The following is a 26036-nucleotide window of genomic DNA, read 5'->3' on the forward strand; positions in this document are numbered from 1 at the left end:
CCTGGACAGCCCAACCAGGGTGCCTCCAGCTGTTGCAAAACTAAAACACCCAGCATGCCTGGACAGCCAATGGCTGTTACAAAACGTCAACTCTCCCCAACCAGTGTGCTCCCAGCTGTTGCAAAACTACATCTCCCAGCATGCCGGAACATGCCAAACTAGTGTGCCTCCTACTGTTGTAAAACTACAACTCCCAGCATACCCAGACAGCCCAAAGAGTGTGCCTCCAGCTGTTGCAAAAGTACAACTCCCAGCATACCCGGACAGCCCAACCAGTGTGCCTCCAGCTGTTGCAAAAGTACAACTCCCAGCATACCCGGACAGCCCAACCAGTGTTCCTCCAGCTGTTGCAAAAGTACAACTCCCAGCATGTTCAGACATGTTGGGAGTTGTAGTTTTGCGATAGCTGGAGGCACACTCTTTAAGGGGAGAAACTGATCTAAAGTTTTGGGGTTCAAACCTCATATCTGCTTATAAGGTCGATGTTCTACACCAGTGGTCTTTAACCTGCGGACCTCCAGATGTTGCAAAACTACAACTCCCAGCATGCACGGACAGCCGTTGGCTGTCCGTGCATGCTGGGAGTTATAGTTTTGCAACATCTGGAGGTCCACAGGTTAAAGACCACTGTTCTACACCACAAAGTTTTGCCAGTTTATGACTAGAGAGCCACCTGTTAGAGATCAGTGCCATAGGCCAGTTTCACAGGAGAGTATTGCGGGTGCATTTTTGTGCCATATTACGGCTGGGCATCCTGGCCCGCCTGTGGGTTTCATGACCTTGGCTCACAGCATCATAGAACCTAGTTTGGATCATCCGTGGTCGGGCCAGGACAATCGACTGTAGGAAAGCGGCCAAAGGAGAACACCAAAAGTCCACCTGGGAATCTTAGTCGCAGCTTCTGCATCTTTTATACAACCACCGCTAGTCTTAGTTTTGTTACTTAGTTGAAACCATGTTGTTGCACATAATCGGTATCACTAGGGTTCCTCTTCGGTCCCCGGTAAGGTCTCAGTGTAGTGGTATTCCCCCAAGTATTCCTTCATAGCCTTTGGTATGGGAAGCTGCCCAATTCTCACGGCTGGGATGACGGCGTTGACGGTCGCCCGGCAAAGTTCTTGGAGACTCAATGGGTCGGAGCGATTCAATGGCCTGGACAAGAGGGGCTCGAAAAAAGTGCAGCACCTGGGGTCATTGTAATGCTCCAAAAGATGGCGGACGGAAGGAGAATGGAAACTGCCCCAGTGGAAGCTGAAATGCTGGCCCCGGTACTGGACACGGGCGTGACGGGTGCGGCCCTGACGGCGGAAAGTGACCGCGAAGGCGCAACCGTCCTGGGAGGAGTTTCGGAGGAGAAACGTTCCGTCGGGGTGGCCCAGTAAGAGAATGTCCGCTTGGTACTTATTCAGTGCTCCCCAATAGTAGGGCAGAGTAGTAGCAGTCCAGAGTTCCGGGATGGTTGCGGGGCCCATGAAATGGATTTGGACGCATGTGTAGAAGTCCTCATTTTCTCCATCCTTCTCTTCATGTTGGATGGCAGCTGGGGGGGCCATGGTGACAAGACTCGGTTACCAGTCAAGGCTATTTCTCAGCCAAATCTTCATCCGTAGTATGACCTGCAGCCAACAAGATCATACGTTATTTACATTCAGTAATGATCATTTTGTTATCATGGTGGACATTGCAATGGTCTCCAAACAGTGGACCTCCAGAGGTTGTAAAACTATAACTCCCAGCATGAGGGCATGCTGGGAGTTGTAGTTTTACAACCTCTGGAGGTTCACAATTTGGAAACTACAACAAGAGAGACAAACTCATCCATGTGGCTGTGTCGGGTACTGCAGGGACTTGAGCTGCAACACCTGACAGCGCCATGCACATCAAATTTACAAAATTTTTCCAAATCCTTGGAAAACCATATTTTAAAAATGTTTGCAAATAAAGCTCAATCGATGTCTAAAGAAAAGATCTGCAGCTTGCTAATATACATTGGGGGAGCTGTACAGAGGAAAAGTTGCTGAGTTGCCCATAGCAACCAATCAGATCACTTCTTTCATTTTTAAAGAGGCCTGTGAAAAATGAAAGCAGCAATCTGATTGGTTGCTATGGGCAACTGGCCTACTTTTCCTCTGCACAGGTTTTGATAAATCTCCCCCAATGTGTTTCAATTCCTCGCCATTTCCAAGATCTGCTTATTATCAGCAAACGATTGCAGAGGATTGCTTAGACCGACTCATCATTCAATCTAAGCAATCCTCCGCAAACCTGTGTGAACATTCCGTATTTTCAGCCTCGAAAAAAAGGCAGTTTTTAACGCAAAAGAATGGCTAAAAATAAAAATTGACCCTTGTTTTCCTGACATTTTTTATGAGCTGTTATTTTGGGTTATGTTCCCCCCCTTCATTTGGATCAGAATTTTTAACCAAAACCCGAAGTGGAACTGACACAGAGAAAAAACAACAAAGGAAAAATGTGCTCCTTTTTCTTTGCTTTGGACCCATTTCTGCCATTGGTAAAAATACAGAATGAAAATAATGCTCAAAAAAAGCCTTGACATGTTTTCTCCAGATAATGTTTGTGTTTTTCAGCTGAAAACTTGCCAAAAAAAAGACTGAAAAACATTCCAAAATAACAACTATTTTTAACTACCGTAGTTAATGGTGACAAAAGAAGGGCCTTGCAGTTAAAACGTTAGTCCCGTTATTAAAACTTCTTACAGGATAGAGAATAAGTGTCTTATCACGGGGGGGGGGGGGGGGGGGGAAGGGGTTTGAGGGGTGTGGTCTGACCGCTGAGACACCTGCCATCTCTCCCCGTTGAGGGCCCCCACCCTTAGGGTACATTCCCACACGGCGTATTTGCTGCTGCGTATTTTATTTTCTCTGTTGAAGTCAATGGGTAGGAAAATACGCAGCACCAAATACGCAGCAAATACGCAGCAAAATACGCCATATGGGAACGTACCCTTAAGATGTACTAGTTTCTACAGTCACAGGCCACTCAGCCCATCTCTGTCCGCAGCAGTGTCCCACCTCGGTGTTCGGTAGAGAGGGCTATCACTTTACATTCCGGTTCGTCTCTGAAGTTGGGGACCGGAGTGCTCAGTGGGAAGAGACATGCCCCGTTCTGGAGATTGCAGGGGGTCCCAGTGGCCAGACCCCCTTGCGATCAGACTGTGGATAGGGGATAAGTTATAAAATCCAGACAAACCCTTTAATTTTATGACCATAATATTTTATCGAATGGAAAGTACCAGATGTTTTTCCATTGAGTTCAATAGAATGGACTGAATGCTGTGTAAGGTCACGTTTACATTTGTGATGTCCCAGTACGGGATATGCATCTCACAGTCCTATCAGCTTGAGTCTCTGGACGTCCCCAGGGCTCACCTGCACTGTACCCTTATAATCTGTATGATTGTATATTATGTGTAAAGGACCTTTGATATGGTCACATGGTTATTAGTCACATGATAATAGTTGTCACATGTTTTGTTACCCAGAGAGCACCAGGTGACCAGATGACCCGCAGCTAGCCTATGGGCTCCTTGCTCAGCCCCCCTTTATAAGGAAGGGAGGAGCTGCAATCTCTCTCTTTTGCTCTTCCACCACACTTTCTGCTGAGGTCAAGTCCAGTCCAGACGCCTCAGAGCCAGTGTCCAGCACATCTGGAGGCCTCAAGCCTAAATTACAGCCACAAGTCAGTAAGTCAAGTCATCTCTGTCTGCTGTCATTATCTTCAGTCAAGTCAAGTCTATTATAGTCAGTGTGGCTGTGCTAAAGTCTTTCAAAGTCACTACAAGTCCCATCAAGCTGCAAGGTCCCTTGTGTTACTGGTCACCTCTCTGGGATCCTGGCCTAGCTGTAAAGACTGTACCTTCTGTCTACCTCATTAAAGCTACTGTTAACCCTGACCTGGCCTTGGCTCTTATTTGCTCTGATTAATTAGGACTAGCGGTGCTACCGTTCAGGTGGTTCTCGGTAAAACCATGCCCCGGCGTCACGAACATTTAAGGACTAATACCATCTGCCCCTGGGCTACAACACCTGCCCGATACACCTCACATCACACACCCATGGCACACCACACATTAGCGTTAGAGCTTCGTTTGCTGAATCTGACAAAATAACAAGACTTGTCGCTCAAATTGTGCAAAACAACCAAACGAAAACCAGACGGACCCCATTCAAGTCGGTGGGATTCATTGGTGTCCATTGTGCAAAAAACTGTCCAGCTCATTTTTTTTTCCAGAAACTGTGCTCTGGCACAGATGCCAACTTAGCCTAAGGCCACGTTCACACGGGAAACAAATGTGTGGAATGTCCGCACGATCTGCACACTTGACTAATCAGTGGGTGCTAGGACTGCTGGGAAATGCGCCATCTCATAGACCGCAATGCATTTCCTTGCGGACTCCACAGAAAGAACAGACTTCACTATTCTTTCTGCAGATGCCGGAATCTGAATTTCTGACGTGTGAACAGTGCAGTAGAAACGCATCAAAATCAATGGGACTCTGCAGCAGCGGAATGTCCGTGTAGAATATTCTGTGCGAACATTACCCCACATTTTTGCCCGTGTGAACCAGGCCTAAGAATCTCTAATTTTTCTTTATGATTTGCTACAATGTATCGGCCAGGACTCAGAAACATGGCCTATGCTGGATGAAATTGTAGCAAACTCCCAGTTGCGAGAAGTAGTTTGTCCGTATAGATTTTCATCTTCAGTATGTTTATGATAATATTCCCATTCATTGACATCAAGTAGAGCTCTTCAAAGTGGGGGAGGAACTGAAACACAAAGGAGGGAGTTTAAAGATCGAAGTTTCATACATCAGTCATAATGCAAAAGATGCAGAAGTGTAAAATACCCAAACTTATAGAGAGGAACAGACCTCTGAATAAATTCAGCACATCGTTGACTGTCTAGGAGCCACACTCTGAACACCAACTTATAGCTGCCATAGATCTCAATAATAAATTATAGTAAGTTTGTCAGGAGAGTAGAGGACACACCCAAATAATCCCCTTATACTTTTTAGAAAGTGGCATGAGTGACACATTAAAGAAACTAAGTTCAGTTCAGTATTGTAGCGTTAGTTGGCAGTACTCTGGGCAAGGCACAGTACTGTGCGCCCTTCCTCAACACAACCTGTTAATGTGAAAATTAACTTTTTCTGAAATGTTCATTTCCTGGAATCCGTGGCAGCACACAATGGGGTTGTAACATCAGCGCTGGCCGTGAGTGCTCTCCTCTCATGTCCCCACTGCCGGCGGGGCTGGGATTCGAATCCCGGGACGCGCCCGCATGCGAGTTCCAGCCCATCACTCACCTCCCAGGTCTTCCGTGTTCTCAGTCCCGGCGCACGTGCCCCCGCCTCCTAGGGCGTGTGCCCGCCGGAGCTCTGTGATTTAAAGGGCCAGTACTCCCTAATTAGTCTCTTCACCTGTTCCTTCCCTATAAGTGTGTGCACCTCCCCCTGCCCTGTGCCAGATCTTTGTTGCCCTAGTGCCTGAGAGAAAGCTACCGTGTTCCTGTGATCCTGTCTATCCGTGTTCCTGGTCCTTGTTCCGTGACCTGACCCTGCTACTGTGCCGCCTGCCCTGACCTTCAGCTATCCTGACCTTGTATTGTCCTTAACCATCTGTACCATGCTTCATCCCAGCTACCTGTGTGGACGAGTCGTGCCAGGGGTAGCAACCTGGGCGCCGCCTGCCGCAGCAAGACGATCTCGCTTTGCGGCAGGCTCTGGTGAAAACCAGCGGCACCTTAGACTTTGCTCCTGGCATGCCTCAGCCTCACATCATCATCCACACAGGCCCAGGGGATCCACCACCTACCGTGACCCTTACAGTAAGATCCGGCCATGGATCCCGCTGGGGTGCCTCTGCCAGATGTTTTGGATCTCTCCACCATCGTGGCTCAACAGTTGCAGAAGTTAGCTCGTCAAGCGCAACAGCTGAATCAACTTTCTGCTATGGTGCAACAGCTTCTTGCCGCTCAGCAGCAACAACAGCAGAGGCAACCTGTGCCTGAGCCTCCTCCTGTGTCAGCTGTTTCTTCCGGGTCCAAGCTTTGCTTATCCTTGCCCCCAAAATTTGACAGAGATCCCAAGCTGTGTTGAGGCTTTGTGACACAGTGTTCTATGCATCTAGAACTCATGGCGAATCAGTTCCTGATGGAGTGTGCTAAAGTGCCGTTTGTGGTCAGTCTACTGTCAGGTAAAGCCCTGGCCTGGGCTACTCCTCTCTGGGATCATAATGACCCAGTCTCCTGGAACCTGTCAGCCTTCCTTGCAGAATTCCGCAAAGCATTTGAAGAACCCGCACGAGCCTCCTCTGCCGAGACGGCTCTTCTGACTCTTTGTCAAGGTAACTCCTCTGTGGGCAACTACGCTGTACAATTCTGCACTCTTGCTTCTGAACTTGCTTGGAGCGATGAAGCCTTGTGTGCTACCTTTAAAAATGGACTCTCCAGTAGACTCAACGATGCTCTCTCTGCTCGGGATCCTCCGACTAACCTGAGTGAACTTATCCATTTGGCCACCCATTTTGATATGCGTTTTGCCGAGAGGCAGGAAGAACTTCATTTGGAAAGAGAACCTGCTCGAACATGGCGATTTCCCCGACTTGCTCCTGTGTTCCAACAACCGTCTTCTTTGCTTCCTGACGAAGAGGCTATGGAGGTGGATCGCTTTCTCCTAAATCATCAGGAAAGATCCCGTTGACACAATGAGAATTTTTGCCTATATTGTGCCAGTCCGGAGCACTTTCTCAAAGACTGTTCTATATGTCCAAAGCGTCCGGGAGAATGCTTGAATCCTGGACAAGTAAGAGTGGCGTCCCTAGATGTGAATCTCCTCGTTTGACCATCCCAGTTCAGGTCCTTTCTCCTGCCAAGACGTCTTTCATCGCTTCTGCATTTTTGGACTCTGGTTCCACTTGCGACTTCATTGGTGCCTCCCTGGTCCAGAAACTTCATCTTCCAGTGACTCGTCTTGCCAAGCCCTTGTAAATTTCCTCTGTTATTGGACAAAATCTGAACTGTAAGTGTGCTATACCGCACTAAACCTCTCATCATGCAAGTAGGAGATTTGCATAAGGAAAACATTGAGTTCTGTGTGCTACCTCTGTACTTCGTAGTTTCTTCTTCATCTTCCTTGGCTTCAACGTCATTCTCCTCAATCAGACTTGAAATCTGGTGAAATCACATGTTGGACAAAATCATTTGCCATTTGCCAAAATCATTGTCTTGTGCCGATCCAGTCTAAAACTCTTTCTTTGCCTCCTCCTAGGCCTGCTAACAAAACTTCAGGGTGGATGCTTCTTCCAGGAGAGCGCTCTCCTCTCATGTCCCTGCTGCCGGCGGGGCTGGGATTCGCATTGCGGGATTCGCCCGCATGCGAGTTCCAGCCCGTCACTCATCTCCCTGGTCTTCGGTGTTCTCAGTCCCCCGCCTCCTAGGGCGCGTGCACGCTTGAGCTCTGTATTTAAAGGCCCAGTACGCCTGAATTAGTGTCTTCACCTGTTCCTTCCCTATAAGTGTGTGCACCTCCCCCTGCCCTGTGCCAGATCTTTGTTGCCCTAGTGCCTGAGAGAAAGCTACTGTTGTCACGATGCCGGCTGGCAGGTAGTGGATCCTCTGTGCCAGAGAGGGATTGGCGTGGACCGTGCTAGAGGATCGGTTCTAAGTCACTACTGGTTTTCACCAGAGCCCGCCGCAAAGCGGGATGGTCTTGCTGCGGCGGTAGTGACCAGGTCGTATCCCCTAGCAACGGCTCAACCTCTCTGGCTGCTGAAGATAGGCGCGGTACAAGGGAGTAGACAGAAGCAAGGTCGGACGTAGCAGAAGGTCGGGGCAGGCAGCAAGGATCGTAGTCAGGGGCAACGGCAGAAGGTCTGGAATCACAGGCAAGGAACACACAAGGAACGCTTTCACTGGCACTAGGGCAACAAGATCCGGCGAGGGAGTGAAGGGGAAGTGAGGTGATATAGGGAAGTGCACAGGTGTAAACACTAATTGGAACCACTGCACCAATCAGCGGTGCAGTGGCCCTTTAAATCGCAAAGACCCGGCGCGCGCGCGCCCTAGGGAGCGGGGCCGCGCGCGCCGGGACAGAACTGACGGGGAGCGAGTAAGGTACGGGAGCCGGGGTGCGCATCGCGAGCGGGCGCTACCCGCATCGCGAATCGCATCCCGGCCGGAGGTGGTAACGCAGCGCCCCGGGTCCGTGGAACCGACCGGGGCGCTGCAGTGAGGGAAGTGTAGCGAGCGCTCCGGGGAGGAGCGGGGACCCGGAGCGCTCGGCGTAACAGTACCCCCCCCCTTGGGTCTCCCCCTCTTCTTGGGGCCTGAGAACCTGAGGATCAGACTTTTGTCCAGGATATTGTCCTCAGGTTCCCAGGACCTCTCTTCTGGACCACAACCCTCCCAATCCACTAAAAAAAAAGTTCTTCCCCTGACCTTTTTAGAGGCCAAAATCTCTTTGACAGAGAAGATGTCCGAGGAGCCGGAAACAGGAGTGGGAGGAACAGATTTAGGAGAAAAACGGTTGAGGATGAGAGGTTTAAGAAGAGAGACGTGAAAGGCATTAGGGATACGAAGAGAAGGAGGAAGAAGAAGTTTGTAAGAGACAGGATTAATTTGACACAAAACTTTAAAAGGACCAAGATAGCGTGGTCCCAACTTATAGCTCGGGACACGGAAACGGACATATTTAGCGGAGAGCCATACCTTGTCTCCAGGGGAAAAAATGGGAGGAGCTCTTCTTTTCTTATCTGCGAATCTCTTCATGCGAGAAGAAGCCTGTAAGAGAGAATTTTGGGTCTCTTTCCATATGGTGGAAAGATCACGAGAAATTTCATCCACAGCGGGCAGACCAGAGGGCAAGGGGGTAGGGAGGGGGGGAAGAGGGTGACGGCCGTACACCACGAAAAACGGAGATTTGGAGGAAGATTCAGAGATTCTGAAATTATACGAGAATTCGGCCCAAGGTAGAAGATCTGCCCAGTCATCCTGGCGGGAGGAAACAAAATGTCGTAAATAGTCACCCAAGATCTGGTTAATTCTCTCTACTTGTCCATTGGATTGAGGATGGTATGCAGAAGAAAAATTTAATTTAATCTTGAGTTGTTTACAGAGAGCCCTCCAGAATTTAGACACAAATTGGACGCCTCTATCCGAGACGATCTGTGTAGGCAACCCGTGAAGACGAAAAATGTGTACAAAAAATTGTTTAGCCAACTGAGGCGCTGAAGGAAGACCAGGAAGAGGGATGAAATGTGCCATTTTGGAGAATCGATCAACGACCACCCAAATAACAGTGTTGCCATGGGATGGGGGTAAGTCAGTAATAAAATCCATACCAATCAGAGACCAAGGTTGTTCGGGGACAGGTAGAGGATGAAGAAAACCAGCGGGCTTCTGGCGAGGAGTCTTATCCCGGGCACAGATAGTGCAGGCTCGCACAAAGTCCACCACATCAGTCTCTAGAGTCGGCCACCAATAGAAGCGAGAGATGAGTTGCACAGATTTCTTGATGCCCGCATGACCTGCGAGATGGGAGGAGTGACCCCATTTGAGGATCCCAAGGCGTTGGCGTGGAGAAACAAAGGTCTTTCCTGGAGGAGTTTGCCTGATGGAGGCTGGAGAAGTGGAAATCAGGCAGTCAGGAGGAATGATGTGTTGAGGAGAGAGTTCAATTTCAGAGGCATCTGAGGAACGAGAGAGAGCATCGGCCCTAATGTTTTTATCAGCAGGCCGAAAGTGAATTTCAAAATTAAATCGGGCAAAGAACAGAGACCACCTGGCCTGACGAGGATTCAGCCGTTGGGCAGACTGGAGGTAGGAGAGGTTCTTGTGATCGGTGTAAATAATAACTGGAAATCTTGATCCCTCCAGCAGATGCCTCCATTCCTCAAGTGCTAATTTAATGGCTAGAAGCTCTCGATCCCCGATGGAGTAGTTCCTCTCCGCCGGAGAGAAGGTCCTGGAAAAAAAACCACAAGTAACAGCATGCCCGGAAGAGTTTTTTTGTAGAAGGACAGCTCCAGCTCCCACTGAGGAGGCATCAACCTCCAATAGGAAGGGTTTAGATGGGTCAGGTCTGGAGAGCACGGGAGCCGAAGAAAAGGCAGACTTGAGTCGTTTAAAGGCGTCTTCCGCTTGAGGAGGCCAAGACTTGGGATCGGCATTTTTTTTTGTTAAAGCCACAATAGGAGCCACAATGGTAGAAAAATGTGGAATAAATTGCCTGTAATAATTGGCGAACCCCAAAAAACGTTGGATGGCACGGAGTCCGGAGGGGCGTGGCCAATCTAAGACGGCAGAGAGTTTATCTGGGTCCATTTGTAGTCCCTGGCCAGAGACCAAGTATCCTAGAAAAGGAAGAGATTGGCATTCAAACAGACATTTCTCTATTTTGGCATAGAGTTGATTATCACGAAGTCTCTGAAGAACCATACGGACATGCTGGCGGTGTTCTTCAAGATTGGCAGAAAAAATCAGGATATCGTCCAGATATACAACAACACAGGAGTATAGTAGATCACGAAAAATTTCATTAACAAAGTCTTGGAAGACGGCAGGGGCGTTGCATAGACCAAAGGGCATGACCAGATACTCAAAGTGTCCATCTCTGGTGTTAAATGCCGTTTTCCATTCATCCCCCTCTCTGATGCGGATGAGATTATAAGCACCTCTTAAGTCCAGTTTGGTAAAAATATGGGCACCTTGGAGACGATCAAAGAGTTCAGAGATGAGGGGTAGGGGGTAGCGGTTCTTAACCGTGATTTTATTAAGACCGCGGTAGTCAATGCAAGGACGTAGAGAGCCATCTTTTTTGGACACAAAGAAAAATCCGGCTCCGGCAGGAGAGGAGGATTTACGGATAAAGCCCTTTTTTAAATTTTCTTGGACGTATTCAGACATGGCAAGAGTCTCTGGGACGGACAGAGGATAGATTCTGCCCCGGGGTGGAGTAGTGCCCGGGAGGAGGTCAATGGGACAATCATAAGGCCTGTGAGGAGGTAGAGTCTCAGCTTGTTTTTTGCAAAAAACGTCCGCAAAGTCCATATAGGCCTTAGGGAGACCGGTTACATGAGGAAGCACAGGGACACGGCAAGGTTTACTGGGAACCGGTTTTAAGCAGTCCTTGGAACAAGAGGGCCCCCAACTCTTGATCTCCCCAGTGGACCAATCCAGGATTGGGGAATGGAGTTGAAGCCAGGGAAGTCCAAGAAGGATTTCAGAAGTGCAATTGGGGAGGACCAACAGTTCAATCCTCTCGTGATGAGATCCGATGCACATTAGAAGGGGCTCCGTGCGGAAACGTATAGTACAGTCCAATCTTTCATTGTTTACACAATTGATGTAGAGGGGTCTGGCGAGACTGGTCACCGGGATGTTGAACCTGTTGACGAGAGAGGCTAAGATGAAATTTCCTGCAGATCCAGAGTCCAAGAAGGCCACAGCAGAGAAGGAGAAGGCAGAGGCAGACATCCGCACAGGCACAGTAAGACGTGGAGAAGCAGAGTAGACATCAAGGACTGTCTCACCTTTGTGCGGAGTCAGCGGACGTCTTTCCAGGCGGGGAGGACGGATAGGACAATCCTTCAGGAAGTGTTCGGTACTAGCACAGTACAGGCAGAGATTCTCCATGCGGCGTCGTGTCCTCTCTTGGGGTGTCAGGCGAGACCGGTCGACCTGCATAGCCTCCACGGCGGGAGGCACAGGAACAGATTGCAGGGGACCAGAGGAGAGAGGAGCCGGGGAGAAGAAACGCCTCGTGCGAACAGAGTCCATATCCTGGCGGAGCTCCTGACGCCGTTCGGAAAAACGCATGTCAATGCGAGTGGCAAGATGGATGAGTTCATGTAGGTTAGCAGGGATTTCTCGTGCGGCCAGAACATCTTTAATGTTGCTGGATAGGCCTTTTTTAAAGGTCGCGCAGAGTGCCTCATTATTCCAGGATAATTCTGAAGCAAGGGTACGGAACTGTACGGCATACTCGCCAACGGAAGAATTACCCTGGACCAGGTTCAACAGGGCAGTCTCAGCAGAAGAGGCTCGGGCAGGTTCCTCAAAGACACTTCGAATTTCCGAGAAGAAGGAGTGTACAGAGGCAGTGACGGGGTCATTGCGGTCCCAGAGCGGTGTGGCCCAAGCCAGGGCTTTTCCAGACAGCAGGCTGACTACGAAAGCCACCTTAGACCTTTCAGTGGGGAACTGGTCCGACATCATCTCCAAGTGTAATGAACATTGGGAAAGAAAGCCACGGCAAAACTTAGAGTCCCCATCAAATTTATCCGGCAAGGATAGTCGTATTCCAGAAGCGGCCACTCGCTGCGGAGGAGGTACAGGAGCTGGCGGAGGAGATGATTGCTGGAGCTGTGGTAGTAACTGTTGTAGCATAACAGTCAGTTGAGACAGCTGTTGGCCTTGTTGCGCAATCTGTTGTGACTGCTGGGCGACCACCGTGGTGAGGTCAGCGACAACTGGCAGAGGAACTTCAGCGGGATCCATGGCCGGATCTACTGTCACGATGCCGGCTGGCAGGTAGTGGATCCTCTGTGCCAGAGAGGGATTGGCGTGGACCGTGCTAGAGGATCGGTTCTAAGTCACTACTGGTTTTCACCAGAGCCCGCCGCAAAGCGGGATGGTCTTGCTGCGGCGGTAGTGACCAGGTCGTATCCCCTAGCAACGGCTCAACCTCTCTGGCTGCTGAAGATAGGCGCGGTACAAGGGAGTAGACAGAAGCAAGGTCGGACGTAGCAGAAGGTCGGGGCAGGCAGCAAGGATCGTAGTCAGGGGCAACGGCAGAAGGTCTGGAATCACAGGCAAGGAACACACAAGGAACGCTTTCACTGGCACTAGGGCAACAAGATCCGGCGAGGGAGTGAAGGGGAAGTGAGGTGATATAGGGAAGTGCACAGGTGTAAACACTAATTGGAACCACTGCACCAATCAGCGGTGCAGTGGCCCTTTAAATCGCAAAGACCCGGCGCGCGCGCGCCCTAGGGAGCGGGGCCGCGCGCGCCGGGACAGAACTGACGGGGAGCGAGTAAGGTACGGGAGCCGGGGTGCGCATCGCGAGCGGGCGCTACCCGCATCGCGAATCGCATCCCGGCCGGAGGTGGTAACGCAGCGCCCCGGGTCCGTGGAACCGACCGGGGCGCTGCAGTGAGGGAAGTGTAGCGAGCGCTCCGGGGAGGAGCGGGGACCCGGAGCGCTCGGCGTAACAACTGTGTTCCTGTGATCCTGTCTATCTGTGTTCCTGATCCTTGTTCCATGACCTGACCCTGCTACTGTGCTGCCTGCCCTGACCCTCAGCTATCCTGACCTCGTCTTGTCCTTATCCATGTGTACCACGCTCCATCCCAGCTACCTGTGTGGGCGAGTCGTGCCAGGGGTAGCCACCTGGGTGCCGCCTGCTGCAGCAAGACCATCCCGCTTTGCAGCGGGTTCTGGTAAAAACCAGCGGCACTTTAGACTTCGCTCCCTGGCACGGATCACGTAATCATCCACATAGGCCCAGAGGATCCACCACCTGCCGTGACCCTTACAGGGGTTAATTAACCTCATTAACCTGGAAATAGAAGATAGCTCAAGCAATGACACAGAGACAAGTAATTAGCAGGAATAAGGTCCTGCCCCCTAGATAATCTATAAGTACCCCACAAAATACACTAGCAGGCATATTGTATGCAGCAGTGACAACATTTATTTGGTGGGTATACTTGTCCTGCCATGGATTACAGGAAATGAAAATTTCAGAAAAGGTAAATTTTCCACTTCCTGATCATCCTTGGCAGCACACAATGGGACAATCCCAGCAGTAAAAAGAAAGAAAGGGAGGGATTGATGCGCTCATGGATAACCTTAAAACCGAAAGCTGATCCCTGATCCAAATCTGGAAAACTCCATCTGGCTGTTAGAAGATTGAAGACTCTGGGATTGAATCCCCATTCTCCTGGAAGCACAGTGTTCCTGCTCAGTCAATCTGCCATTACATTCATAGACCCTTTGATGTGCACTGCAGATATGGAGAAAAGATATGATTTGTCCCAGTTCATAATCTGTGCGCACTCTCTCTGTAGTAACTTGCTTCTGGTTCCATTCTGCTTGTTGATATGGTATGCTGCAGGAAGGTTGTCCGTTTGGACCTGAACAGCTTTGTGGACAAGCAGGGGTTTGAAGTGAAATAGAGCCAGCTTGATGGCCTTCAGTTCTCTCATGTTGGAAGAGAGTCTTGCTTCCTCCGGAGTCCAAGTCTGCTGTACCCAGGCGTCCAAAATGTGAGCTCCCCAACCTTTTGATGAGGCATCTGTGGTCAGCACTATTGGATGGACATATTTCAGGGATTTTCCCTGGAGAAATCTCTCTGGAATCAACCACCAGGCTAAGTCCTTCTTGAGTGAGCTGAGAATGTTGGATAGGCAATCCAGGCTGTCTTGATCTTTGTTCCAGGATCTTAAGATGTGATCTTGAAGTGCTCTGATATGCGCTTTTCCCCAAGGAACTGCACCCAGAGTGGATGTAAGAAGACCAAGGATCTTCATGGCATATCTGATGGAACAACTGTTGAGAGACAGAAAACACCTCATTGCCTGGCAGATGTTCGCTCTCCTCTCGCTGGAGATAAGAAGCTTCATAGCCTGGGAGTCTATTATGAATCCCAGGTAGGTGAGACAGGTGGGTAGGAGTGAGATGAGACTTCTTTAGGTTGATGAATAGTCAACAGTTGCTTTGATTGCGCTCTTACCAGCCAATCGCCGAGATATGGAGTCACGTGAATGCCCTTGATCCTGAGATGCGCTGCTATCACTGCCACAATCTTGTAAAACACCCACGGGGCTGAGGTGATCCCGAACGGGAGACATGTAAACTGGAGATGACATATCCCTTGATGATCCTGGACTGCTATGCGCAGAAATCTCCGATGGCTGTTCAGAATCGGGACATGCAAGTAGAAATCCTGGAGGTCTATGGATGCCAAGTGATCTCCTTGTTGGATGTTTAGAACCACAGACCGGATAGATTCCATCCAGAACGTCTTCTTGACAAAGAATTGATTCAGGAAAGACGATCTATTATGAGCCTCCAATCCCCTCCCGCTTTGGGAATTGCAAACACTGGGGAGTAATGACCTTTGCCCATTTCTAAGACTAGTACGTCTTCTAGGGCTTTCTTGAGAATAAACTGATCCACCAGTTGAAGAATAACCGGATTGGAGGTCTTACTGAGAAGAAATCTGTCTGGAGGTCTTTCTTTGAATTCCAGAGAGTATTCTCTTCTTACGGTGGCCATGACCCAGGCATCTGAGGATGTCAAGGACCATATGCTGCCAAATTCTAGAAGCCTGGCGCCCGCCGGAGGAGTGGTGTCATTGATCTTCATTCTTTGTGGAGAAGGATTTTTTTCTTTGCTGCAGTTCCCTGGTCCTGCCTTCCTCTGTTTTGCCTCCTCCTGTCGGATTGGTGAAAGGAGTATTGCCTTCTGGGCGACCTGCTCTACCTTCTCCTCTAAGGCTTGAAGTTCAGCTTCTTTTTGAAAGGAAATGAAGCGTCCTTACTCTCACTGAAGGACTTCAGGATGTCCTTGAGTTGCGGACCAAACAGTGAAGAGGGATGAAAGGGTAAAGACACGAAGTTATACTTGGCTGGGATGTCATCATCACTGTTTGATCCATAGGGCTCTTCTTGTTGCATTGGATAATGCCATAGCCCTTGTGGAGAACTTCAACATATCCAAGGGGGCATCACATAGGAAATCTGCCGCAGTCTTCATGACAGACATATTGCCGAAAATCTCATCTCTTGGAACCCCTTCTTGGATATCTTGGGAAAGCCAAACCTGAAGCGCCCTTGCAATTGGAACCGATGCTTCCACCACTTTAGCTTCTGAGGATGCTGCAAGATAGGATTTCTTGCATATGGAATCCACCCTCCTTTCCAAGGGGTCAGGAAGTCTGCAGGATTTATCACCTTCTTCACCAATTTTTCAGCAGCAATATCTACCTTTGGAGGATCATCCCAGGAAGAGCAGGATGCCTGGTTAAAGGGGTACTCCGGTGAAAACCTTTTTTCTTTTAAATCAACTAGTGTCAGAAAGTTAAACAGATTTGTAAATTACTTCTATTAAAAAATCTTAATCCTTCCTGTACTTATTAGCTGCTGAATAGTACAGAGGAAATTCTTTTCTTTTTGGAATTCTCTCTGATGACATCACGAGCACAGTGCTCTTTGCTGACGTCATTATAATAATAACTCTTTATTTATTGTTGTCCTTAGTGGGATTTGAACCCAAGGCCCCAGCACTGCAAGGCAGCAGTGCTAACCACTGAGCCACCATGCTGCCCTTAGCATACATATGCTATGCATGGTTGCTAAAATGGACAGAGATGTCAGCAGAGAGCACTGTGCTTGTGATGTCATCAGTGTTCCAAAAAGAAAGGAATTTCCTCTGTAGCATTCAGCAGCTAATAAGTACTGGACGGATTAAGATTTTTTTAATAGAAGTAATTTACAAATATGTTTAACTTTCTGGCACCAGTTGATTTAAAAGAAAAAAGGTTCTCACCAGAGTACCCCTTTAAGCTTATAGATATATTAAAACTTTGCGTCTGGATCTGTACGCTTTTCAGGCTTGTCCCAATCTTTCTTACTCCACTGAGAAATTAGCTGGTGGGATGGAAGTTCCCTTGCTTGACTAGGCGGGAAATATAATAGCTGGTCTTTTCCTGGCTTTGCAGAAACATCCTCATCGGATTCCAAGACTTCCTTTACTGCCGATATAAGTTTAAGCATCTTATCTTAATGAGAAGGTGAAGATCCCCGTATCTTCTACTCCCTCAGAATCCGATAACGTAATAGTGCTGGATGAATCAGATACTATATAGTTGCAAAAAAGCAATGAATGTTTAGTGCAAACAACATGAATAATAACCTATCACAAACAGCACCAAACTCATCAGATAATGAAAAGTAAGCAATCTTTATTTAGAACACATCGATATAAATATAAAACATAATTAAAAAGGATTCAGCAGCAGTCAGAACAGTGCAGAGACCAGAGACATATTACTCTCCTTACAGTAACAAAAGTCAGTAACTGTGTAATGATAAAATTGTGGTAAGAATATTACAATATAAGTATGAATATGAAGCCCACAAGGTTCTGCACAGAAACTAATGTGGTGTCCCAGTACCGCATTCTACACGGTACCTATTTATGTATGGCTCCCCATAACCAGAGTCCCTAGGACGTAGGGATCCCTGTCATTCAGACTACCCCTAGTCACCTCTCCTCTAGTTTATAGATCAGTAATTTATTCACAGGTTAATGTAAATAGGATAACATGTGTAAATAAATGGTTAATTACTTGTTTCATTGGGTTGCAGGACCTGCGGGTCAAGTGACTAGGTGAACTCTATGGTATTAAGGTTAGGGACCTTTGGAGGCCCTGTGACGTAAGCAATCCCATTACACCATGTAATGGTGAATGGCAGATGTTCGGACCAATCAGATTCGCCACGCCCCCTGCCCATATAAGGGAGCGGCGGCCATCTTCTCTCTCTCTCTTGTTCCTGGGTTGCTGAGCTAGCAACACCTCTCTTGTTCCTGGGCTTTCATGAGAGAAGGACCTGTACAGCAACTAACGCAGTGAGTTAGGCCCGAGCCTTGCGGCAACGGCTGAACAATCATAATTATAGAGTGTATCAATCCCCAGACACTCTGCAGCATCACCGGACCTAATAATTCCCCTAAATCCGGACGGATCTGCAAATCTCTTCCTAAATTCAGAGACTGTATAATTAGCGCAAGGTCCGCAACAACTGTCAGTCACTAAGGAACCTAAGGACTGTTTGTATGAGACTGTTACTGTCGTGGATATTGCAAGCACTTCAGTGAAAGTTGTTCAAGTTCAATCTCTTTGTGGACCTTCAGTTATTTTATGCACCTATCATTACTGGGAAGGGCGGCGATAGGCCGGAACATTGATTCAGCATACCAGCCCTCAGCCTGGCATCACGAACTATAGGGTTAACATTAACCCCTCATATACCGATACCATACCCCCACTACCATACACCCCCCAAGGGCTACCACACTAATAAAATTTCAGGAGAAAACACAATGTGATAACAGCAACTCAGTGGTTGATATGAGAAGCTGAATAACTGGGGAAAGAGGTATGAGGGAGAAAAATTAGCTAAAAAGCAACTACCATGCCCATTCCACCACGCTATCCCCTGTGATGTAGAGAAAACAACAAACGCTATCACACCAATGCATAGACCTGCTGTTGTACACATAACACTTGTCACGCACTACGCCTTTTCGCTACTCGCTTCATCAGGGAGTTAGTTGCTGTATCACATTGTGTTTTCTCCTGTAATTTTAATAGTTTCTGTGCAGAACCTTGTGGGCTTCATATTCATACTTATATTGTAATATTCTGACCACAATTTTCTCATTACACAGTTACTGACTTTTGTTACTGTAAGGAGAGTAATATGTCTCTGGTCTCTGCACTGTTCTGACTGCTCCTGAATCCTTTTTAATTATGTTTTATATTTATATCTATGAGTATTTATATCTATATAAAGATTGCCTACTTTTCATTATGAATAAAATGAAAAAGAGTGAAATTCTGAAGACTTTCCGAATGCATTGTAGTGACTGGATTATACCACCTTACTGATACTGAATAAAATCCACTGTACACAGACCAATATTCCCATACAGTGACCATATAGTGGTGATCCCAACTCTACACAAGCTTTGCAGTCTGTGTAAGTGATTACAGTGCAGCTACATCCAGTGACTCACGGGGGGCTGTTTTTCACTTTCCTTTTCTTCTCTATATGGCTCAGACCACTATAAAGACATCTTTCAACCATAGCTTATCCGCAGAATCTGCCGGACAAATATCTGAGGCTGTGCACCTTTCCAGTACATTCCCCACCTTTAGTGCCCCAAATAATGCCTCCCTTGGTGTCCTCCATAGTATGTATAGTTAGGTAGTTCCCCCCTCCCCCAGGATTCCCCTAGTAGGAAGGTAATTTCCCCCAACAGGTCCCCCCCATAAAATAATATAAATCCCACTCGCCTCCTCTCTGCACCACTCCTGTGCTGAAGCCAGATCCTCTCCCTCCTCCACTGTGTTCAGTAAACCAGAGTGGTACAGGACATCTCATGCGGGCTTTGCGCACTGAAATGACATAATCACGCAGGGCATGCAGCAGAAGCCTTGGGCGGTGTAAAATACAAGAGCAGGGAGTCCTAACAGGACTGGAGTCCCTGCTCCTGTATGTACATTCCGTAATGTGCTAAGCTATTTGTGGTGTCCCAGCACCAATGGCTGTCCTTTGGCTTCTAACTGCTTTAGGCAGCTTGGCAGCACAAGGTGTTGGGCCCACCAGAGAATCACTGTTACACTAATTAAAGGAAATATGTAGTCAGTATCACCCGCACCTGTCATACAAGCTTGTAGTGCGGGTGATACTGATCATAATGATACCGTTAACGCTGTTTTTCTTTTTATGTAAATGAGTTCCCTCGTGGATGGGCGGAGTTAAGACCGGAGCTCCGGGCACCCCACATGCCTGGGCGGAGCGCCCTCCCTGCTCTTGCGGCAGGTTTTTCGCCACGGCGCATGCGCCGCTTCCAGAGTACACCCCGAAGCGGTGTCAGTTTCAGCCTCATTCACCCTCATGCCTTCATGCATCCTCACACTTCACTGCTGGCCGCGGGAATGAGGCTGAAACTGAGGCAGCTTCCGGGTGTAGTATTCAGGCAATGTAATCCAGCTCACTCCACCCGTACACCCTCGACACGGATTCGCACCCAGCCTGGTGCACACAAATCCAAACGCAAGAACGGCAATCCAGCGTGGGTCATTAGAAAATCCAGATTTTATTAACTCACGGTAAAAACGGTACAAACAACCAGGTGTACTCTGGAAGCGGCGCATGCGCCATGGTGTAAACCTGCCGCGAGAGCAGGGAGGGAGGCCATGCATAATGATAAGCCGGGCGGAGCGCTTGGCCGGCAGAAAATCACGTGGGGTTCCAGGAGCTCCGATCCTAATTCCGCTCGTGTCCGAGGAACCTCATTTACATAAAAATAAAAACGTCGATAACGGCGCAATGGCTGGGCCATTCAGGACATTGTAAGTATCATTATCATCAGTATCACCCTCACTACAAGCCTGTATGACAGATTAGTGCAGGTGATACTGATGACAGATTTCCTTTAAGTTTGCACTTTATTGAGGAATAATATATTTTTCTGATCAATTATATTATTATTTGTATATATGTTATTAATGTGTTACTGTACCCTTAAGAGAGAGCAGTGAACCCCATGTGACCCTGCCTGCCAATGGGAGCCCCTAAATTCTCACCCTTATGGTGTAGTGGAGGAGGAGTTGCCCCAGTTTCACAGTAGTGGGGCTCCTGAGCTACAGTTTGTCCAAGTGTGTTGTGTGTGGAAGCCTCCAGGGAAGGCCCAGATCAAATCTATTCAAGCTGGTCATTCTGCAAGGATTACTCGCACGGTGGAAGTTCATGTCCCGGTGGAGAAGGCTTCAGTACCCTGACAGAACTCTACCTACCAGGATTCATCTACCCGGCTTACAAGTCAGTATTAATCTGTTTGGTGAAAGCACCACAAGCCATCAACGCAACAATGCTCCCAAGGGGTTACGCTGCATCCTCCCACCCAAAACCGTCAGTGTAATACCATCTGCACTCAGCTCAGTAAAGACAGTTATCCGTAACCTGACGTCGGTGTGTTCCTTTTCTCCCCATGTCTGGCCCAGGAGAAGCTGTCTCCAACCTCAAACCGTGTATAGGATAACGGTGCCCTGGCGTCACAAAGTGATAAGGTACTCCTACCAACACCCCGTGGCTACCAAATATTGGCATAGTGCGCCATGGAATTAATAAGTACCCTTAACCACTTAAGGGGGGCCACAGCGTGGCTATTAGCACGTGACGCTGATCGCGGTGCCACGTGCTATTAACTCTTTAGATGCAGCGTTCAAAGTTGATCGCTGCTTCTAAAGTGAAAGTTAACTACTACACCATTAGCTCAGTGGGCTGTTTGGGACCGCCACGGCGAAATCGCAGTGTCCCGAACAGCTGGAGGACACAAGGAGGATCGATCGTCAATGGCGTTCGTGAAAAAAAATGCCAAAGTCCAAAATAGCGTATTTTTGGTCACTTTTTATATCATGAAAAAAAATGAATAAAAAGCGATCAAAAAGTCAATACAAAAATGGTACCGCAAAAAATTTCAGATCACGGCGCAAAAAAATGAGCCCTCATACCACCCCATACGCGGAAAAATAAAAAAGTTATAAAGATCAGAACATGACAATTTTAAACGTGTTAATTTTTGGGCATGTAGGTATGATTTTTTCTGGAAGTAGGACAAAATCAAACCTATATACATAGGGTATCATTTTAATCGTATGGACCTACAAAATAAAGAGCAGGTGTCATTTTTCCCGAAAAATGGACTGCGTAGAAATGGAAGCCCCCAAAAGTTAGAAAATGGCGTTTTTTCTTCAATTTCATCGCACAATGATTTTTTTTCCCGTTTCCCCGTAGATTTTTGGGTAAAATGACTGATGTCATTACAAAGGCGAATTGGTGGCGCAAAAAATTAGCCATCATATGGATTTTTAGGTGCAAAATTTAAAGAATTATGATTTTTTAAAGGTAATGAGGAAAAAGCGAAAGTGCAAAAACGGAAAAACCCTGAGTCCTTAAGGGGTTAAAAGTATGATACAGTTGCACAACCTTTACTTATACACCTATTTAAATGTGATTTTCAGTGTGGTATAACATAGATGAAGCTTTTAGTAAACTTCTAAATTGCCAAAGTGACATATGTCAAAAGTCGCACTAATTCCGAGAATGAAGGGGCAGGGCTCAGATGAGTGTTGTGCCCCTTTTGTTTCTTCTCGGAAAGCCAAACATGTGGCAAATGAATCCATAAGGAAAAGAAAATATCGGCACTCACCAATTCAGCTTGCAAGTCTTCTTTATTGAAGCATACTTACATATAGGGTACAGAAGAGAAGGGTGGTGTGGGGATAGTGAAAGGCGACTGAGCTCTTGTTTCGCACGCTTGGCGTGCTTCGTCCGGCCGGACGAAGCACGCCAAGCGTGCGAAACAAGAGCTCTTACTGGTTGCTATGGGCAACAGGGCCTGTAAAATCTGAACTCTCATTGCTATGGGCAACAAGGCCTGTAAAATCTGAACTCTGACTGGTTGCTATGGACAACAAGGCCTGTAAAATCTGAACTCTGACTGGTTGCTATGGGCAACAAGGCCTGAAAACAACAGGCACTGTAACAAACGGTTTCCGCATCCAAAACAGCGCTTTTCACTGCCTGAAACCCTGCTCCTATTGACTTCAAAGGGAACGGGGAAACAGGTTGACATGGGACTTCTTTTTTGCGCTATTAGGTTCCATTGAAGTCAAAAGTCAAAACCGGGTCGCCAGTAGCAACCATCACTGCGCAGCATTATTTTCCTATTCTCCTCTAGGAAAGTGAAAGCTGTACTGTGATTGGTTGCTATAGACAACCAGTGTCCATTACAGTCTTTTCTAACAAGGGTGCCTCCAGCTGTTGCAAAACTACATCTCCCAGCATCTCCTGATGTTGAGGAAGAGAAGGGTCGGATACTGTATGTCACATCTCAACTGCCAGACCAGAGGTTTCTGGCAGCAGCTTATGCCTCCTCTCTCCACTGTAAACACATGGATCTTTGTCCATGCCAGACGTTCATGTGTATAGGACAGTGTTTCCCAGCCAGAGTTCCTCCAGCTGTTTCAAAACTACAACTCCCCCATTTAGTAGGTTAGAAAGCTGGGTGACGGATCTTATCACTACCACTACTACTCACACGGTTTGCCACTAGAGATGAGCGAATTTACAGTAAATTCGATTCCTCACGAACTTCTCGGCTCAGCAGTTGATGACTTATCCTGCGTAAATTAGTTCAGCTTTCAGGTGCTCCGGTGGGCTGGAAAAGGTGGATACACTCCTAGGAAAGAGTCTCCTAGGACTGTATCCACCTTTTCCAGCCCACGGGAGCACCTGAAGGCTGAACTCATTTATGCAGAAAAAGTCAGCAACTGCCGAGCCGAGAAGTTCGTGACGAATCGAATTTACTGTAAATTCGCTCATCTCTATTTGCCACCTACATCTAAAAAACAAATATGAAAACATTTACAGAATTGGCAATTTCTTATTAAAAAGTACGGGATTTTATAGAAGTATAAAGAATAGTAACATAGCGTTGTCTGCAGTGTGTACAGCAGAGAAAATAATTTATATAATCCAGAAGGTCAGTGGTCTCCAAACTGTGGACCTCCAGATGTTGCAAAACTACAACTCCCTGCATGCCCGGACAGCCGTTGGCTGTCCGGGCATGCTGGGGGTTGTAGTTTTGCAGCATCTGGAGGTCCACAGTTTGGAGACCACTGCTATAGGCGCTATTAAAACAACAGTAAAAACATAAACCAGGTAACACAACCCAACTCTGCTATACAGTGTATATATATATATATATATATATATAATCAGAATAGCTCCTCATCACAGCACCCGTACCCCCTCAGGTTAAGATGCACGGGGGGCCCAGGTAAGGCAGATGTGCCGTACTCACCTGCCGCCATAAGGAGACACCTCCGATCTGCTGACAGTCCTGCCAGGTACTGAGCCGGTTGAGCTCTGCACTCGCCTTGTGGCGTAGTAGTAATTATTATTATTATGACTAAACTGTCAAAGCAATGATAAAAATATACAGAGGGCGTGAGCGAGCGGCGTACCTGCAACGTGTGCTCAGCCAGGACACTGTGTATCTTATACACCTGGAAGGAGCGGGGACTGCACCTTCTGGAGTCGATCGTTTGTGGACATTGTTCCCATAGGACACGTGGAGGATTCCGCCCAGTGGCGTCTCCTTTTTTTTTTTTTTTTTTCCTTAGGACGATAATATGGTTTGAAGTTTAACCCCTTCAGAGACACAGACAAGGCATCTTGGTCCTGGAAAAATAAAATGAGGGGGGTCGTTTTTTTCGTGGCGTTTCTTTTCAGGCTCAATAAACGGCAAAAAGTCCCTTTTTTTCTAATGGGATACTGCTGCATCCTGCATACGGTGGAATTTCATCAGTGGAAACAAAATATTTGCTGCGGAAATCTGATTCCGGCCTCCTCAGAAATAATTGACATGTCAAGTCTTTCTGAGGAAGCTGCTCGGAAATGTATTGCCATCTATGGAGGTGGCGTATTTCCGAGCGGCGCTAACGCCGGCATGTTCCGGCTGTCTGCAGAATTTACGGGCAGATATTATGCCATATAAACATAGCCTTAGGCTGGTATTCCATGTGTGTTTTTTTTGGGTGGGAAAAAATGCCCAGAAAAAATTAATTATTTTTTTTTAATACCAAAAATACTGTGTACAGATGTTAGCTGAGAGGCGATGGAGAAGTATAAAACGCCAGATTCATATTGTGCGCTTTTATTTTGGTGTTTTATTTATTTTATTTTATTTTTTATTTTTTTGCTCCTTTTATGGTGTTTTTAGGCTCAGGGCTCATTTTCTATGGGAGAAAAAAAAAAAAAGACCATTTGCCTAGTCCCAGGTTGTCCCCATAATAAGCCTCTTCCCCTTTAACAGTATCACCCTGTGGTTTTGCTGTGGAACATAATAACCAGTAGTGTTGCTTGCGAATATTCGCAATTCGAATATTATTCGCGAATATCGCATATTCGCGAATTCGCGAATTTCGCGAATATAGCGCTATATATTCGTAATTACGAATATTCGTTTTTTTTTTTTTTTTTTCTTCACAGCACACATCACAGTGATCACCCCTCTCTGCTTCCAGCTGGTGTGGTGTAAAGAAGGCTCTAATACTACTGTGTGAGACTGGCGTACAAAACTTCGCATATGTGAAAATTAGCATATGCTAATTTTCGCATATGCGCATTTTTCGCGTTCACTAATTTTAGTATGTTAATTTTCGTATATGTAAATTTGCGAAAATATGCGAAAATAAAACGGGGATATTACGAATATGCGAATATTCGCGAATATATGACGAATATTCGTCCATATATTCGCGAATATTCGCGAATTCGAATATGGCCTATGCCGCTCAACACTAATAACCAGTGGTTGAATTAGGAGTGTGTGGCGTTACTGCCACCGTCTCACTGACAATATTATGCCAAGGTGTGCCACCTCTATGCCCACTATCTAACAGGAGAATAGGGTCCCCAGTCAATGTCTACAATAAAGAAGTAGCTCTGGACACACAACATGTCCAACCTTGAAGCAGATGGGCTACAGCAGCTGAAGACCACATCGGGGGACACTTCTGTCAGCTAAGAACAGGAAACTGAGGCTTCAAGTCACACAGACACCAAAATTGGACAATGGAAGATTGAAGAACGTTGTCTGGTCTGATGAATCTCCATTCCAGCTGTGACATTCAGGTGGCAGCGTCAGAATTTGGAGTAAACAACATGAAAGCATGGATCCATCCTGCCTTGTATCAGGTTCAGGCTCTATGGTGATCCCAAGACTCTTACGACAATACCACTAACAATGTTACTCAAGGTGCAGAAAAGGTTAAAATAATATTATCTATGGAATATCTACTAAATTTGCTATACATTTCTGATAGGTGCAGCTCCTGCCTCAATGACCACCATCTACCAGGAGAATGGGGTCTACAAGATGCCATTTGTCAGTGCAAAACAGCCCCCAACTACAATGGCTTCTAAAGGTAGGAGGCCAAGCTATAAGGGTGTAGAAATAGCACCCAAGGGTCATTCTGCCACATACGAGACATGATGGGTTGGGGTCCTGGGGTGGGACCTGACAATCCCCCATTTTTGTATACTTTGATCTTTGAAGATCTCAGCCCATCTGACTACACCAGACTAATGTGTCCCTAGGACTACTCTCTGTGGCTCCTGGACTTGTTGCTGTTGACCATCCTGAAC

General features: G+C 47.3%; 1 protein-coding gene across 5 annotated transcripts in view; it reads right to left on the bottom strand.

Moving 5' to 3' along the window:
• Positions 1 to 622: 622 nt before the first annotated feature.
• LOC130291879 (suppressor of cytokine signaling 4-like) overlaps positions 623 to 26036 on the bottom strand; it is a 31067-nt gene continuing 5653 nt past the window's right edge. The window contains exons 1-2 of one of the 5 annotated variants that reach the window (XM_056541308.1): positions 23852 to 23947; positions 623 to 1616 (exon numbers count right to left, since the gene is read on the bottom strand). In XM_056541308.1, coding sequence (XP_056397283.1) covers positions 981 to 1553 — 573 coding nt within the window. In that variant the 5' untranslated portion in view covers positions 1554 to 1616; positions 23852 to 23947 and the 3' untranslated portion in view covers positions 623 to 980. Of the gene's footprint in view, positions 1617 to 22032; positions 22128 to 22923; positions 22963 to 23688; positions 23948 to 26036 lie in introns of those variants that run through there. The other 4 variants (XM_056541309.1, XM_056541312.1, XM_056541310.1 and 1 more) reach the window with 4 other exon arrangements.

This window comes from Hyla sarda, chromosome 9 (assembly GCF_029499605.1).
Source record: "Hyla sarda isolate aHylSar1 chromosome 9, aHylSar1.hap1, whole genome shotgun sequence".
NCBI classification, from domain to species: domain Eukaryota; kingdom Metazoa; phylum Chordata; class Amphibia; order Anura; family Hylidae; genus Hyla; species Hyla sarda.